The sequence below is a fragment of the Canis aureus genome, chromosome 22 (assembly GCF_053574225.1).
Source record: "Canis aureus isolate CA01 chromosome 22, VMU_Caureus_v.1.0, whole genome shotgun sequence".
Lineage (NCBI taxonomy): Eukaryota > Metazoa > Chordata > Mammalia > Carnivora > Canidae > Canis > Canis aureus.
In genome coordinates this window covers 18019289-18034212 of record NC_135632.1, presented here as the reverse complement: position 1 = coordinate 18034212, position 14924 = coordinate 18019289, and the positions used below count along the sequence as shown (strand labels likewise).

The 14924-nt window shown below is 46.4% G+C and overlaps 1 protein-coding gene across 4 annotated transcripts in view; it reads left to right on the top strand.

Annotated features, from left to right (window-relative positions):
• MRAS (muscle RAS oncogene homolog) overlaps window positions 1–14924 on the top strand; it is a 57851-nt gene that overhangs the window by 23577 nt on the left and 19350 nt on the right. For all 4 annotated transcript variants that reach the window (XM_077864987.1, XM_077864985.1, XM_077864986.1 and 1 more), the window contains exon 2: window positions 2675–2885. In XM_077864987.1, coding sequence (XP_077721113.1) covers window positions 2693–2885 — 193 coding nt within the window. In that variant the 5' untranslated portion in view covers window positions 2675–2692. The remainder of the gene's footprint in view (window positions 1–2674; window positions 2886–14924) is intronic.

Here is a 14924-nt window from a genome sequence, read left to right as displayed (position 1 = left end):
ACAGTGTGGGTAAGGAGGGGCCGTGAAGAGACCATGCTACACCTGGCTCCCCCTACCTGAGAGGCGAGGGAGAGGGAGAGATGACTTTTGCCTTCCTCTCCCCATTCCTGTTTCCTGCCAGCTGCTCTGTGGCCCCATTGGACCGCTATCTCTTGTCATGTGGGAGAGCTCAGTTCACCAAAGCCTCAGCTTGTTCCCACCTTTACCCCACTTGGGGAGACAGGGCACCAGATACTGGGGCTGCAGCTTAAATCCCTCCCCGAAGGACATGGAGTCATACATTTTTGGGTAGCCTGAACATTTTATTTGGCAGAAACATTAATTTTTTTTTTTTAATTTGAGGATAGTTGGGGATCCCTGGGTGGCTCAGCAGTTCAGCGCCTGCCTTTGGCCCAGGGCTTGATCCTGGAGTCCCACGTTGGGCTCCCAGCATGGGGCCTGCTTCTCCCTCTGCCTGTGTCTCTGCCTCTCTCTCTCTCTATTTCTCTCTATGTCTATCATGAATAAATAAATGAAATCTTTAAAAAAATTTGAGGATAGTTGACACACAATGTTATATTAGTTTCAGGTGTACAAGATAGTGATTCACCAACTCCATGCTATGCTCACCACAAATGTAGCTGCCATCTGTCACCGTGCGATGCTGTTGTAATACTATTGACTATGTTCTCTATGCCGTACCCTTTATTCCCATTGATGGGAATATTTTAATATTATCAAGCTTTCCCAATATGTATATATAATACTAGCTTGTTGTAGCAAGTATTGAGAAAAATTGAGAACCTATATTGCCTAGAACCACATCTAGACATACAGATTCATAGATAAGTGACTTCATGGTAGTGCAGTCATGTGTACTTGTTGTTTTGCAGCCTGTTTGGGTTTTTTTCCCTACATGAATAAACTTTTTCTAGGTTAGTGACTATCATCCTTTTTAATGGCTGCATAGTATTGCATTGTGTAGATAAACTTTTTCTTTAACTTTCCCAATATTTAAGTGATTTCCATTTTCCCCGTTCTTCATATCTTTTTGTACACTTGTCTGATTATTTCCTTAGAATAAATTCTCATAGGCCATATAGCTTTGAGAGAGGGTATGTCATTTTAAATTTTGATAGATTTATGCAAGTATATTCTCAGTCCAGGCGGGACAGATTTACACACTCAGCTGCTGTGTATAAAAGCAGCTATACTTCCTCATGCTGCAGGGAAATCCTAAATGTCAACATCAAGCTTCAGTAATTGCAAAGCATTATGCAATGACTCTCGACCATAGCCCCATGCAAATCAGTGTGGCCACATAACCCACAGTGGTGTCTATCACCCGTTCTGTTGATATCTAGAATTGAGGACTATTTAAAAGCCGCAAATAACTGTAAAAAAAAAAAAATCCAGCCCTTTATCTGATAGGTAAGGAAAGTATGGCTCGACGTGGCCTTCCCAAGCAGCAGCGAGGCATGCAGGACACCCAGTCTGTTGTCCCCACACCCTTAAGTGTCCCCGTCACACCTATGCCATGCCTTTCTGCCTCCCAGCTTCTGCAGAGATTCTTTCTTTCCTAGTACTGTGTGGCAGGATCAAGCTGGCACCCTCTTGGCACCAGGCCAGCCTTCGTGCTACCCAGGAGTTCCGCAGCAGGGGGTGGCATTGTTCTCCCTGGCACCCTGGCGGGGTCCGCAGTGAGCAGCCGAGGTCCCTACAACCACCCTTTTCTGAGTGCTCCTTCTGTGCTGTCTGCCTCCCTCTGCTCCTTGTCACTTTATGACACTGCTTTCAGAGATCACTCTTCCCTTTTCTGCTGTCACGACCTCTTCACAATCAGGCCTTATCTGTTAAGGCTCAATTGTTCTTTAGAATCCAGGCCGCATGTTTCTGGCTCCTACCTCGTCACCTTAGCTCATTAGCACTAGTGACACCTTGGGATGGATAAATCTTTGTTGTGGGGGGCTGCCCTGTGCATTGTAGGATGTGTAGCCATGGCCTTGGCCTCCACTGACTGGATGCCAGGAACACCCTCTTGGCTTTAAACACAAAATTATCTCCGGATGTTGCAAATGTCCCCGGGAGGCGAATTGCCCCTGGTTGAGAACCCCTGCCTTAGCTGCACTCAACATCTTTAACACAAAACTGAGTCCTGCTCCTTCCTGCCTCCTCCCTAGCTAACACGGAGGTTGACCAGATGTCAAGAGATTTTAGCACAACTTTCTATATAACAAGGGGTAAGGAGACACTGGGAGAGGAGCCATGATCACTAAATTCTGAGGGGGGTGGGCACGGAGATCCTGAACTCTGGTGCACGAGGCTGTGATGCCGGCCTTCCCTTAGCGTGGGCAGCATCAGATCCTCCCGGGCATAGCAATCCTGTGACCAGAGTCAAACATTTGTGCCATCCCTGCTCGGACTAGCATCCGCATGTTTATCTGGACAGGAATAGGGCAGACTTTGGTGGTGGAAAAGCTTTTTTGATGTGGCTTTGGCTGTTAAAGACCTCATGGTGTCTAATAGTACTATGTCCCCAAGACCAGGTGTGGCACATGGTTGGTATTCAACAAATGATTGAGCAAATATATAATTGAGAGTATTTATCACTGTGTGAGGAGGGAGGAAACTCAGTATTTTCCTCCAAGGTCAGAAAGGAGAAAATCCCCTCATTATACATGTCTTGTCTCCGCAGGTCTGACCTACCAGAAACATGGCAACCAGTGCCGTCCCCAGTGACAACCTCCCCACCTACAAGCTGGTGGTGGTGGGAGATGGGGGTGTGGGCAAGAGTGCCCTTACCATCCAGTTTTTCCAGAAGATCTTTGTGCCTGACTATGACCCCACCATCGAAGACTCCTACCTGAAACACACAGAGATTGACAATCAGTGGGCCATCCTGGACGGTGAGACCCGGTGGCAGCCCTGCATGGGGCTGGGGCCGGGTGGGAGTGGGGGAAGGGGAACCATGTGAGGTGGAGGGTCAGGAGAAGTTGATGAACTTCACTGAGGTGGGATGGCTTCTTTTGTGTCGCCATTACGGCATGGTTGGTATAAGGCCGTGTATGTTTTCCAAGGGTGAATTCTGAACAGCTTTGTGGAAACCAAAATGTGTATTCAACAAAGAGGCAAGGCTAGAATCATGCCAATTCAGTGATGTCATGTTTGTTATTTCTTGCTGATCAGAAATGCTGATTAGCATCTACAGATGTCTCTGGCTAATAAAAAAATAAGGCAAGAGGATAAATTATTTTTTTAGTGAGCATAGTTTAGTTTTGCTTGGAGGGAAAATCTTGCATTTGACTTTGTTTCTAGTTGGGTCTAAATTGGTCTAGATTAGCAGTTCTCAGATAGTGATATCCAGGCCAGCAGCCTAAGCATTACCAGGGAGCTTACAAGAAATGAAAACCCCCAGGCTCTACTGAATCAGAAATTCTGAGGGTGGAGCCCAGCAATCTGTGTTTTAACACGCCCTCCAGGTGATGCTGAAGTAGAGAGCCACTGCTCCAGATTCTTACTGGTTAGGACTTTATACAGAGTCTCTCTCTTAAACAAAGAGCCCTTAAGAATAGACTGTCATTGTAGGAGGGGAGGTTTGAAAACCATTGGGCTACAGTCCTCTGTCAGATATGTGATTTGCAAGTATTTTCTTCCAGTCTGTGGCATGCTTTTTATTCTCTTAACAGTGTCTTTCAAAGATTAGAATTTTTAATTTTTTTTAAATCATTTCCTTTTTTAAAAAATTTTTATTTATTTATGATAGTCACACACAGAGAGAGAGAGAGAGAGAGAGAGAGGCAGAGACACAGGCAGAGGGAGAAGCAGGCTCCATGCACCGGGAGCCCGACGTGGGACTCGATCCCGGGTCTCCAGGATCATGCCCTGGGCCAAAGGCAGGCGCCAAACCGCTGCGCCACCCAGGGATCCCTAGAATTTTTAATTTTGATGAAGTCCAGTTTATCAGTTTGTTCTTTTATGGGTTGTGCTTTTGGTATCATGTCCAAAGTATTTGCCTAACCCAAGGTCACAAAGGTTTTTTTCTGTGTTTTCTTCTAGCAGTTTTAATGGCTTTGGGTTCTATATTTAGGTTTATGATCTACCCTGAGCTAATTTTTTGTATATGGTGTGAGGTATGGAACAAAGTTTTATTTTGTTTTGGTTTGTTTGTATATGGAGATGCAGTTGTTCCAGCACTATTTGTTAAAAACATTGTCCTTTCTCCACTGAATTGCCTTTGTACCTTTGATGAAAATTAGTTGCCCATATATTCTTTTTGTTTGATCTGTCTCTCTTAGCACCAATACCATGCTGTCTTGATAACTATTGCCTTATAAGTCCTAAGATCACATACTGTTAAATCCCCAATTTTGTTCTTTTTTTTAAAGTTGCTTTGGCCCATCTAGGTCTTTTGTATTCCATATGAATTTTAGAGTCAATTAAGTTCAAAAATTGTAGATTTTGATTGAGATTGTGTTGAATCTTTAGATAGGAAAAGGATTGACATCTTCACGACGTTGAACCTTCCAACCCTTGAATGCAGCATTTCTCCATTTTTTAAAGTCTTCTTTAATTCTCTTATCAATTGTTTTGCGGATTTGCTTGCATAGGTCTTTTATGTATTTTGTCAGATTTCTATCTATACTCTGTATTATAAATGATACTGGTTTTTCATTTCAGTTTTCAATTGTTTGTTGCTAGTATGTAGAAATACAGTAGCATTTTGTATATTAACTGTAACCTGCAACCTTGCTAAACTCACTTATTAGCACTAGTAGCTCTTTTGTAGATCCTTTGGATTTTCTGTGGAGATAGTCAGGTCTGTGAGTAAAGATAGTTTTCTTCTTCCTTTCCAATCTGGATGGCTTGTTTCTTTTTCTTGCCTTATTTCACTGACTACAGACATACTTGTTCTTGATTGAAGGAGAAAGCTTTCTTTTAGTCTTTCAGCACTAAGTATGATGTTAGCTATAGGCTTTTTATAATTCCCTTTATCAGGTTGGGGAAGTTCCTTTTTTTTTTTTTTTTTTAAGATTTTATTTATTTATTCATGAGAGGCAGAGACATAGGCAGAGGGAGAAGCAGGCTCCATGCAAGAAGCCTGATGTGGGACTTGATCCCAGGACTCCAGGATCATGCCCTGAGCCAAAGCCAGACGCTCAACCACTGAGCCACCCAAGCATCCCTGGTTGGGGAAGTTCCTTTCTATTTCTAGTTTGCTGAGAATTTTTATGAGATGTGGATGTTGGCTTTTGTCAAATGCTTCTTCTGTGTCTACTGAGATATTGAGGTGGTATTTCTCTTTTAGTATGTCAGTATGGCAAATCACAATTTTTCCACTGTTAAACCAGTACTGTATCCCTGGGATAAATCTCACATGGTCATGATGTATTATCCTTTTACATATTGTAGGCTTTGATTTGCTAAAATTTTGTTTAGAATTTTTGTGTCTATGTTCTTGATAGCTATATTGGTCTGTAGTTTTCTTGTCATGTCTGAATACTGCAGGCTTTATAGAATTGAGAAATATGCTCTCTTCTTCAGTTTTCTGGAAGAGTTTGAATAAAATTGATATTATTTCTTCCTTAAATGTTTAGTAGAATTCACTTACAAGGACATTTGAGGCTGGAGTTTTCTTTGTTGGAAGATTTTTAACTACAAATTCAATTCCTTTAATAAATGTAGGCCTATTCAGGTTATCTGTTTCTTTTTTGTGAGTTTTGGTAGTTTGTGTCTTTCAAAAAGTTCAATTTGGGACTCCTGGGTGGCTCAGCCGTTGAGCGTCTGTCTTTGGCTCAGGTCGTGATCCTAGGGTCCTGGGACTGAGTCCCACATTGGGCTCCCCGAAGGGAGCCTGCTTCTCTATCTGCCTATGTCTCTGCCTCTGTGTGTGTGTGTTTCTCATGAATAAATAAATAGTCTTTTTAAAAAAAAAAAAAGAAAGTTCAGTTCATCAGAGTTACCAAATTTATTGACATCAAGTTGTTCATGATAGTCTCTTATTATTTTCTTAATATTGGTAGAGCCTGTAGTGATGTTGCCTCTCTCATTCCTGATCTTGTTAATTTGTGTCTTCTCCTTTTTCCCTCATCAGGCAGGCTACAGATGGAGCCATACCATTGATTTTTACAAGAGAACCAGCTCTTGAGTCCTTTGACTTTTCCCATTTGGTTCCATTGATTTGCACGCTTCCCTGCATTATTTCCTTTTGTCTGCCTACTTTGGATTTAATTTGTTCTTCTCTATCTTTTTAAAGTGGAAGCTGAGGTCATCGATTGGAACATTTCTTCTTTTCTAAGGTATTCATTTGATGCTACAAATTCTCCCAACTACTTATTTACCAGCATCCCGCCTAGTCTTCATTTTCATTTAGTTCAAAATACTTTCTAATTTCCCTTTTGAGGTCATCTTTGACCCATAGGTTATTTAGGAATATTTAGTTTTCAAGTATTTTCCAGGGACCCTTCTGTCATAGGCTTCTGTTTTATTTTCATTGTGTCAGAGAACATAGAGTAAACTTACTGAAGCTTCTTGTATGACCCAGGATTTGGTGTCTCTGGGTAAATGTTCCATGTGTACATGAAAAGAATGGGTAATCTGCCATCGTTGGGTGGAGTGTTCTATGAATGTCTGTTATTTTGTCTGATATTTTATTGTTTCAGGCAAGAAGATAAATCTGATCCTTGTTACTCCATCTTGGTCAGAACTAGTATCAAATCGTTACTTTTTAAAAAATGCAACAACTTTGTATCTGTACTGAATTGTGTCCTTTAAAAAGGTGTATGTTGGGGGTACACGGGTGGCTCAGGGGTTGAGCGTCTGCCTTCGGCTCAGGTTGTGATCCCGGGGTCCTGGGATCAAATCCCGCATCAGGCTCCCTGCATGGAGCCTGCTTCTCCTTCTGCCTGTGTCTCTGCCTCTCTCTCTGTCTCTCATAAATAAATAAATAAAATCTTTTTTTAAAAAAGGGGGTGAATATTATAGTATTTGAATTGTATCTTAATTTTAAAAAGCACCATCCTTCAGGGGTTCATCTGCAGCCCTGAAACTTTGAATAGTTCACCAGGAGCCAAGCACCACCTCAGGAGCTTTGCATTGGTATTCTCTCTGCCAAGAATGTTCTTCCTTCAGAAATATATATTTCACTTTGCATAGGTCTCCACTCAAATGTTAACTTTATCAAAGAGGCCTTCCTTGCCCAAACCATCTATACTAGTACCCACCCTGCTCCTATCATTCTGTCTCCCTGATCAACTCTTTTCCCTTTTTTTTCTTTTTGTTTTTAAGATTTTATTTATTTGTTTGAGAGAGAAAGAGATAGTGAGAGAGAGCATGAGCAGTGAGGAGAGAGAGAAGTAGGCTCCGTGCTAAGCAGGGAGCCCAATGTGGGGCTTGATCCCAGGATCCTGGGACTGTGACCTGAGCCGAAGGCAGCTGCTTAACCCACTGAGTCACCCAGGTGCCCTTGTGATAACATTCATAGCAGCTGCAGCAGTAAGGAAAAGGGATGCATAGCCAAATTATTATTATTATTATTATTTTATTTTATTTATGATAGTCACACAGAGAGAGAGAGAGAGGCAGAGACACAGGCAGAGGGAGAAGCAGGCTCCATGCACCAGGAGCCCGACGTGGGACTCGATCCCGTGTCCCCAGGATCACGCCCTGGGCCAAAGGCAGGCGCTAAACCGCTGCGCCACCCAGGGATCCCCCAAATTATTTTATAAGCATGAACTTGCAAAGCTTTTGTTCCTCAGCATCTGGGCTCCCCTTGGGTGCTATGCCTCTAAACCTGCCACCTGAATCAAACCTAATTTAGGGCCTTGCCCACCAGGGCCTGCCTCAGGCTCAGATACGAGATGCCCAGATTAGTACATTTCTCCACCCAATTAGGTCTCATATTAAGAAAAGGAAGGCTTAAAACATTACAGCTAAATATTAATTAGTCTGGATGTCCCATATTTTGGGAACTTTAATCAAAAGCTGGTTGTATTTAGGCCTAAGTGTAACTCTGACACCTTCTGGGGCTAGACTCTTCTGGGGTGGTTGGCAGCCCTGGTATAGACAGGACTTTCCCCAGGGCCTCCAGAGCCCTGACATCCTGCTTCCCTGGAGCCCTACCATCCTGAGTGGGGTGCTAAGCCTGGAATGCCTTCCAAGTGCTCTGAACTCTGCAGTTGCTCTTCTTCCATATTCAGAAAGAGCAAAAACATGACAGCTTGATCATGATGAGGAGGAGGAGGAGGAGGATTATGAGAACAGCAATGATATTTATTGAGCACTTACACTGTGGAAGCCCTATGTTAAGCACTTTGTATATGCTCTCTTTTAATCCTTAAAACACTCTTGTGCTTGCTACTGTTGTTATCTTCATAAAAATAAAGCACAGGGAGATTTGCATAGCTAGTGATGGCTTAAACTACCCCCCTTTGTCTCCTGGATTCTCTCTGTTATTCTGGTTGGGTGGGAAAATCCTCTCCCACCTTGCACTCTGATCCCTGTGCCTCTGGGAATGGGGGCTGAAATCCTGGCGGGGGAGAGAGGAGTGTGGCCTGGATTATCAGGATCAACAGACACCCTCACCTGCCCTTCTTACAACTTCCCCAAGGCCCCCTCGGAGGTCCGTGTGCTCTTCCTCAATTTGTTCAAAAAGCCTTCTCTGTGGTTGCCACACTGAGGATTCTCACAGGCTTCCCGGTTACTTACAAACTTGTTTCTTGCTTTCTTTCAAGAGACCTCATTTCCCTGGTTCTCCAAGAATCTAAGAGATGGCAGGGGCGGGCAGGCAGGCTCCCCAGTGTTTGGGACCCCCAGCTTTGGAGCAAGCCTGCTTTGAGTTCTTTTCCCCGGGACTTTGGGACCCCCCTGTCTCACCTGTCATTGTTGCAGGCCCATTTCTGGAAGGATCTCCTCATTGTCTGGTGCCCACCTCTCTGCTGCGGGCTTGCATCCAGTCCCCTGACCTCCCAGTGCTCCAGCTCTCTCTTCTGGCCTCTGAATTTGGACCCCTACCTCACACTGGCTTTCAGTTATGGGATTCACCATACCCCAGTTCTCAGGTTTCATGCATCAGGAAGAACCAAACCTTAGGCAGCATCTTGAAGTTTTGTATTTATTCTTGTGGGGTTTTTTTTATTGTGGTAAAATATACATAAAGCGTACCATTGTAACCGTTTATAAGTATGCAGCTCTGCAGCGTTAAGTACATCCCTGCTGTTCTGCAGCCACCACCACCAACCATCCACAGACTTCCTCATGTCCCCCTGCCACTCTGTACCCACTCAGCAGGAACTCCTGCTCCCCTCTGCCCAGCCCCTGGCAAGCACCGCTCCACATTCTTTGAGGTTGACCACTCCAGGCACCTCCTCTGTGCAGACTCCTGTGGTACTCATTCTTTTGTGACTGGCTTATTTCACTTAGCACGGCGTCTTCAAGGTTCATGCATGTTATAACGTGTGTCAGCATCTCTTCTTTAAGACTGAACAGTTTTCCACTGTGTGTGTGGATATCACGGTTTGTTTACCCATTCATCTAGCAATGGACATGGGGGTGATTTCCACTTTTTGGCTCTTGTCAATACTGATCCTGTGCACACATACCTCTTCTAATCCATGCCTTCAGTTGTTCTACCTTGGAGTCCTCATGTGCCTATTTTTTTCTGTTAGGCCAGGGCTCAAGGTTTCTGAGCTCTCTGGTATTACACCCCCCACCCCCACCCCCCATTATACCTGAGGAGACTGGTGCAGGTGAAGTGACTTGCCTGGGGTCAGATCCAGCTAGAGGTGGAGCCAGGCTCAGGGTTTCATGGCTCTGCCCAGCACATTCCCCCCACCCCATCCTGTCAGGCTGCCTCCCATTTGGTCCAAGCCTTGGTCCTGCAGGGTAGGATGTTGACCAGATCCTCTGCCCACTTATAATAGGGGCAGGTGTTGCGGAGCTTCCTCTCTCATATGGTTCCCAGTCCTGCCTTCTGCCCAACTTGCATCTTCCTTCCATCAGCAGAGAAGAGCAGTGGCGCTGAACTTCCTAACGCCTCTTCCCACTTGCAGCTCTTGGGCCCAGCTCTGCAGCCACCCTGTCCCCCTGTGTCCCCAGCAACAGCTTGGGCTTTGCAAAGAGTGAAAGCTCTAGCTCTTCTCCTGCACCCTCAGAAGCTGGGACGTTTCCACCCTGGCTTCTGCCCAAACCTCAGACACAAGTGCTGTTGTCTTCTCCGAGCAGCCCGGACCTGGCTTTTCCCTGAACACTTGAATCACATTCTTTCCGGGCAGGGGGAGGGAAGGAAGATATTGGAAGGGCAGCAAGAGGAAAAGGAACGTGTATTGAGTTTATCAAGCTTCTGGTTTAGAGGCTTTACTGGGGGGCCAGCTTCAGAGTAAGCACTTCCCCGTGGCCCCCCAACTGAGAATGGGGTAGAGGCAGAGCTGGCCTATCCATCCACCTTCCAGCCATCCTCCACTTTCTTGACTGGCAGTGACATGGGAGGAATTTCCCTTTTTCCCTTTATTAGGGAACATGGCCACTGGCCCCAGATTATGAAATCCAGCCCTGCGGGCCCCTGCCTAACCCTTTATCCTGGTTCCATCAGCCATCACTGCTTGCTCGCTTCCAGTAACGTGCAACTCACTGATCTCCCTTGCCTAGGGCAGTGCTTCCTGGTACCCCGAAGCCAGATCTGCCTCCCGAACCCTCTCTCACTGTGGCTCCTTCTGGTTCCTAGCAGTGGCTCCTGACCAGACTTTTCTGGAAGGCCAAAGCGTGTGCTGAGGGCTTTTAGGGATTGTTCTATTTTCTCCTTGTAATAGCTCTGCCACATGGAGACTGGCATCTCCACCTTCCCGCTGAGCACAGCCACACCTCAGCCAGTGTGCGCCCGCACTGCCCTGCTGGTTGATAAAATGGTGAGCTACGTCCATGCCGTTGGGTGCCACTGAAAAATCACTACTGCTGCTGTCCTGTGTCCCTGAGGGCCCTTCCCCCGGGGGCCCCGCCCTCTGCTCCAGCGCCTACCTAGCAGCCCTCAGATGGGTCAAGACCCTATGGGGGAGGACCAAGATTCAGCCAGGGGAAATAGCACTTCCGAGGTCACATGGCTGATGAAAGCCCCATTCGTCCAACCCCGAAGTGAAGGATAGTCTTGCTCTGTGCCAGCTTAGGCCTCCCAGCCTGGATGAGGGGCCCCCGCATCAGCCAATGACCTGGAGTCAGCTCAGCAAGGCTGCGTGATGATGAGGTGTGTGCACCGTGCACCCCTCCCCCTTCAAAGGCACAACACAGCCACACCTCAGTCCTGGGGGTTTTGCACTCTAAACCCTCGCTGGGGTTCCTCTCATATTGCTGACAGATCCTATACTCCTGCAGTTAATTTTGGGTTTTGCCCTGACTTCAGAACTTCATGCTGATTGCTCTTACTCACGTGACCTATTTGGGCTGAGTGCAGCAGCCAGGTTAGTAAGTTTGGGATCTTACCTGTCTTCTTATGTGTTATATAATCCCACCAGGCCCAGGGCCCCAGCATAGCCACTGTCAGCCTGTTGTCACCATGCCTGTTGTCACCACCAGCCTGTTGTCACCATGTCAGTGTGAATTCTTCTTTCCCTTGGGCACCGACAGTCTCTGGACCAAGACTGAGTGCTCTCAATTGGTGAGGCTTGTGCCCCAAATGGGATATAGCCTCAGAGTTGTTGCAAAGAATAAATGAAATGATACAAAATATAAGTTCCTTGTGGGAGGCTGTCCTTTGCCCACCATGGTATCTCTGATGCCAGCTTGGAGTTGGCACTTACTTAGGGTGAGGGAGGGAATAAGGTACTTTGTGAGGGAATTGGCACATAGTAAACCTCAGGAGATGCCTATTGTTGCTGTGATTGCTCTGATTTACATTACTCTTTATGATGGTGGCTTGGTGCTTTCAAGATAGGCCCTATCACTTGTGCAGATGAGAGGCCACCAACCCATCTGCCTGCTTCTGGGGAGCTCCAGGAGTGAGACACGAGCCCCTGACTTGGAGCGACCAACCTCTCCTCTCCAGTGATGTGTGGACTGGCCCCTGAGTTTCGTGTACACAGATGAGTTCAACAAACACTTCTGGGTACCTGCTGTGTGCCTGGCTCTCGTTAGGGCTCTGAGGACTCAGCTTTTGACAAAGTAAAGTCTCTGTTCTCATGAAGCTTATGTTAGAATGGGAGGGACAGAGCATAAACAGACATGTAATGTGTCAGGGGATGATAAATGCTATGAAGGAGAATAAGGCAAAGTAAAGGAAACAGTGAGGAAGGGCTTGCTGTCTTACGTAGGCTACTCAGGGAAGGCCTTTCTGATACGGTGATGTTGAAGCAGAGACAGAAAGATAAAACTGTACCTGTCCCTGAAGGAAGAGAATCTGCTCAGACAGAGAGAGCATCAGGTGCAAAGGCCCCGAGGCAGCAGTCAGCTTGGCCTTTTGGGGGAATTGGTAGGAAGCCAAGGTGCAGAGCAAGTGAAGAGGTGCTAATAGGTCAGAGAGAGAGAGCTGGGAGGCACTGATCTCATAGACCCCTGTAGAAAAATAAGAAGCCAGTGGAGTTTTGAGTAGAGGAGGGACATAGTTTGACTGTTTTAGGAAGAGTGGAGAATAGACCACAGTGGAACCAGGGCAGAATCAGAGGAACCCATTAAGAAGGTAGGCAGACTGGGGCACCGCTGAAGGAGGCAGGGAGAAGGAGTCAGCTTCTCGATGTGTTTTGAAGGAGGAAACAGCAGGATTTGTGGATGGAGTATATGGCATGGGGTGGGGTAGAGAGAGAGGAATCTTTGGCTTGCACAACTGGTAGGATAGCTGTGTCTATCAACATTAGGAACACTGATGAAAAGCAAGTTTGGGAGGGGAATCAAGAGCTTAATTTTGGACACGTTAAATCTGAGATGCCTTTCTCACATACAAACAGAAGTCAAACAGGCAGCTGGATGTTGGAGTCTGGAGTAAAGGGAAATGTAGAGGCTGGAGATGGAAATTTGGGAATGGACATGTAAATGCCATGTGAGGAGAGATGGCCAATGAGGTGAACGTGGTTTAGAGAAGGGGTCCTGAGACGGAGCGTGGGGACCCACCAACGTTTAGAGGACAGGGAGACAAGGGGACAGAGCAGGACCAGTCATGGCAATAGGAGAAGAACCGAGAGAGAGTGATGTCCCAAGGCCAAGTGAAGAAGGCTCTCTGACAAGGCGGGAACCATCCACCACTTCCAGTGTCAGCAGATGGCACGGTGGGATGAGGACTGACGTGCCCACTGGATTTAGTGACATGGAGGTTGTTGGTGACCTGACAAGACCAATTTTGATAGTGATCAGCGATGGGAGTCTGATTATATAGTATGTTTGAGAGAGTGGAGGGGAGGAAGAGCGGACAGCAGAATAGACAAGTGAAGGGGTGTGGTTGGAAAGAGGAACAGAGACATGGACAGTAGCTGGAAGGAGATGTGAGGTCAAGGGGCAGGGTTCCTACTTTTTACTTTTTGGCTTTATTTTATTCTGGTTTTTTTTTTTTTTTAAGGTGAGAGAAACTATATATGTTTACATATTGATGAAACAAACCAAAAGAGAAATGGATGATGCTGGAGAGGGAAGGGGCTGCAGTAGCAGCAGTGTCCTTGTCTGGGTGACAGAGGCCAGGGCCCAGTGCCCGGGTGGAGGGGACGGTCTCGGACAGGAGCAGGGCCAGGTCATCCCCCACAGCAAGAAGACAGGTAGAGTGTGTGTTGCAGAGAAAAGAGGGGGGAGGGTCCTCATGCAAGTGTTTTTAATTGAGATGTAACTCACCAGTAAAATACCCCCTTTAAAGTGTACAATCGAGTGTTTTTTTAGTATCTGTACAGTTGTTCATCCACAACTGCTGATTATTCACAAATCGGCATGTTCTTGATCACCACTGATTCCTCAGCATTTTCATCACCTCCCCCTAGAAAACTTACCCCATTAAAACAGTCAACTCCCCATTCCCCCCCACCTTCCCCCAGGCCCTAAAACCTCCAATCTACTTTCTGTCTTTACCAATTGGCCTGATCTGGACCCTTCATATAAACAGCACCATAGAGTAAGCGGCCTTTGAGGCTGGCCTCTTGCACACTCTGCAGGCTGCTTTCAGGGTGCATCATGTAACACTGGTCAGAATTTCATTCCTTTTAACACATGAATAATATCCCAGTGTGCAGGTGCATCACGCTTTCTTTATCTGCTCCTCCACTGGTGGATGTTTGGGTTGCTTCCACTTTGGGGCTTCAGTGAATAATGTTGCTGTGGACATTCTTGTGCAAGTCTTTGTGTGGTCTGTTTTCACTTCTCTTGAGTATGTCCCTGCGCGTGGGATGGCTGGGTCATATGGTAATTCTACGTTTTGCTTTTTGAGGAAAACTCAGAATTGTTTTCTGCCGTGGTCGCACCTGCTTCCCCCCCACCCCCGCAGTGTGCTAGTCTGTGAGGTGGGATGATGTGGAATTTAGCTGGTGATCTCTGTTTCACACCCTCAGCAGAGAGTAGAAGCTAGAGGAGAGGAGGCAGTGGGAAACGGTGGCCCCGTAGCCCTGGAGTGGGAGAGCATTGGGTGGGAATGTGTTTAGATTTGCTGGGTGATCTAAGGGCCCCAAAAGTCAATGCTGGGACTTTAAAGGGAAGCAGGTGCATAGCCATGAGTTCTCTCTTCCCAGCCACGCATGGCCATGGCTGTGGCCTGGCAGGTGTGGAGTAGGTGGAGGGTTTGGGGTAAACAGGTGGGGTGAGTGTCAGAAGCATCGCCTCCAGGCCTTTGTCTTCTATCTCTGCACACCTCAGTGTTCTGTCCTCACCCCCTCCGTCTAGACCTGCCCTTCACAGGCCTCAGGGACTCTGCTGGCTCTTCACTCAAAGATAGGCTGGTGCCAGGAACAGAGCAAGGCTTGGCCCCAGACAGCCTGGTGTTTAGATCTGCCTTTCCT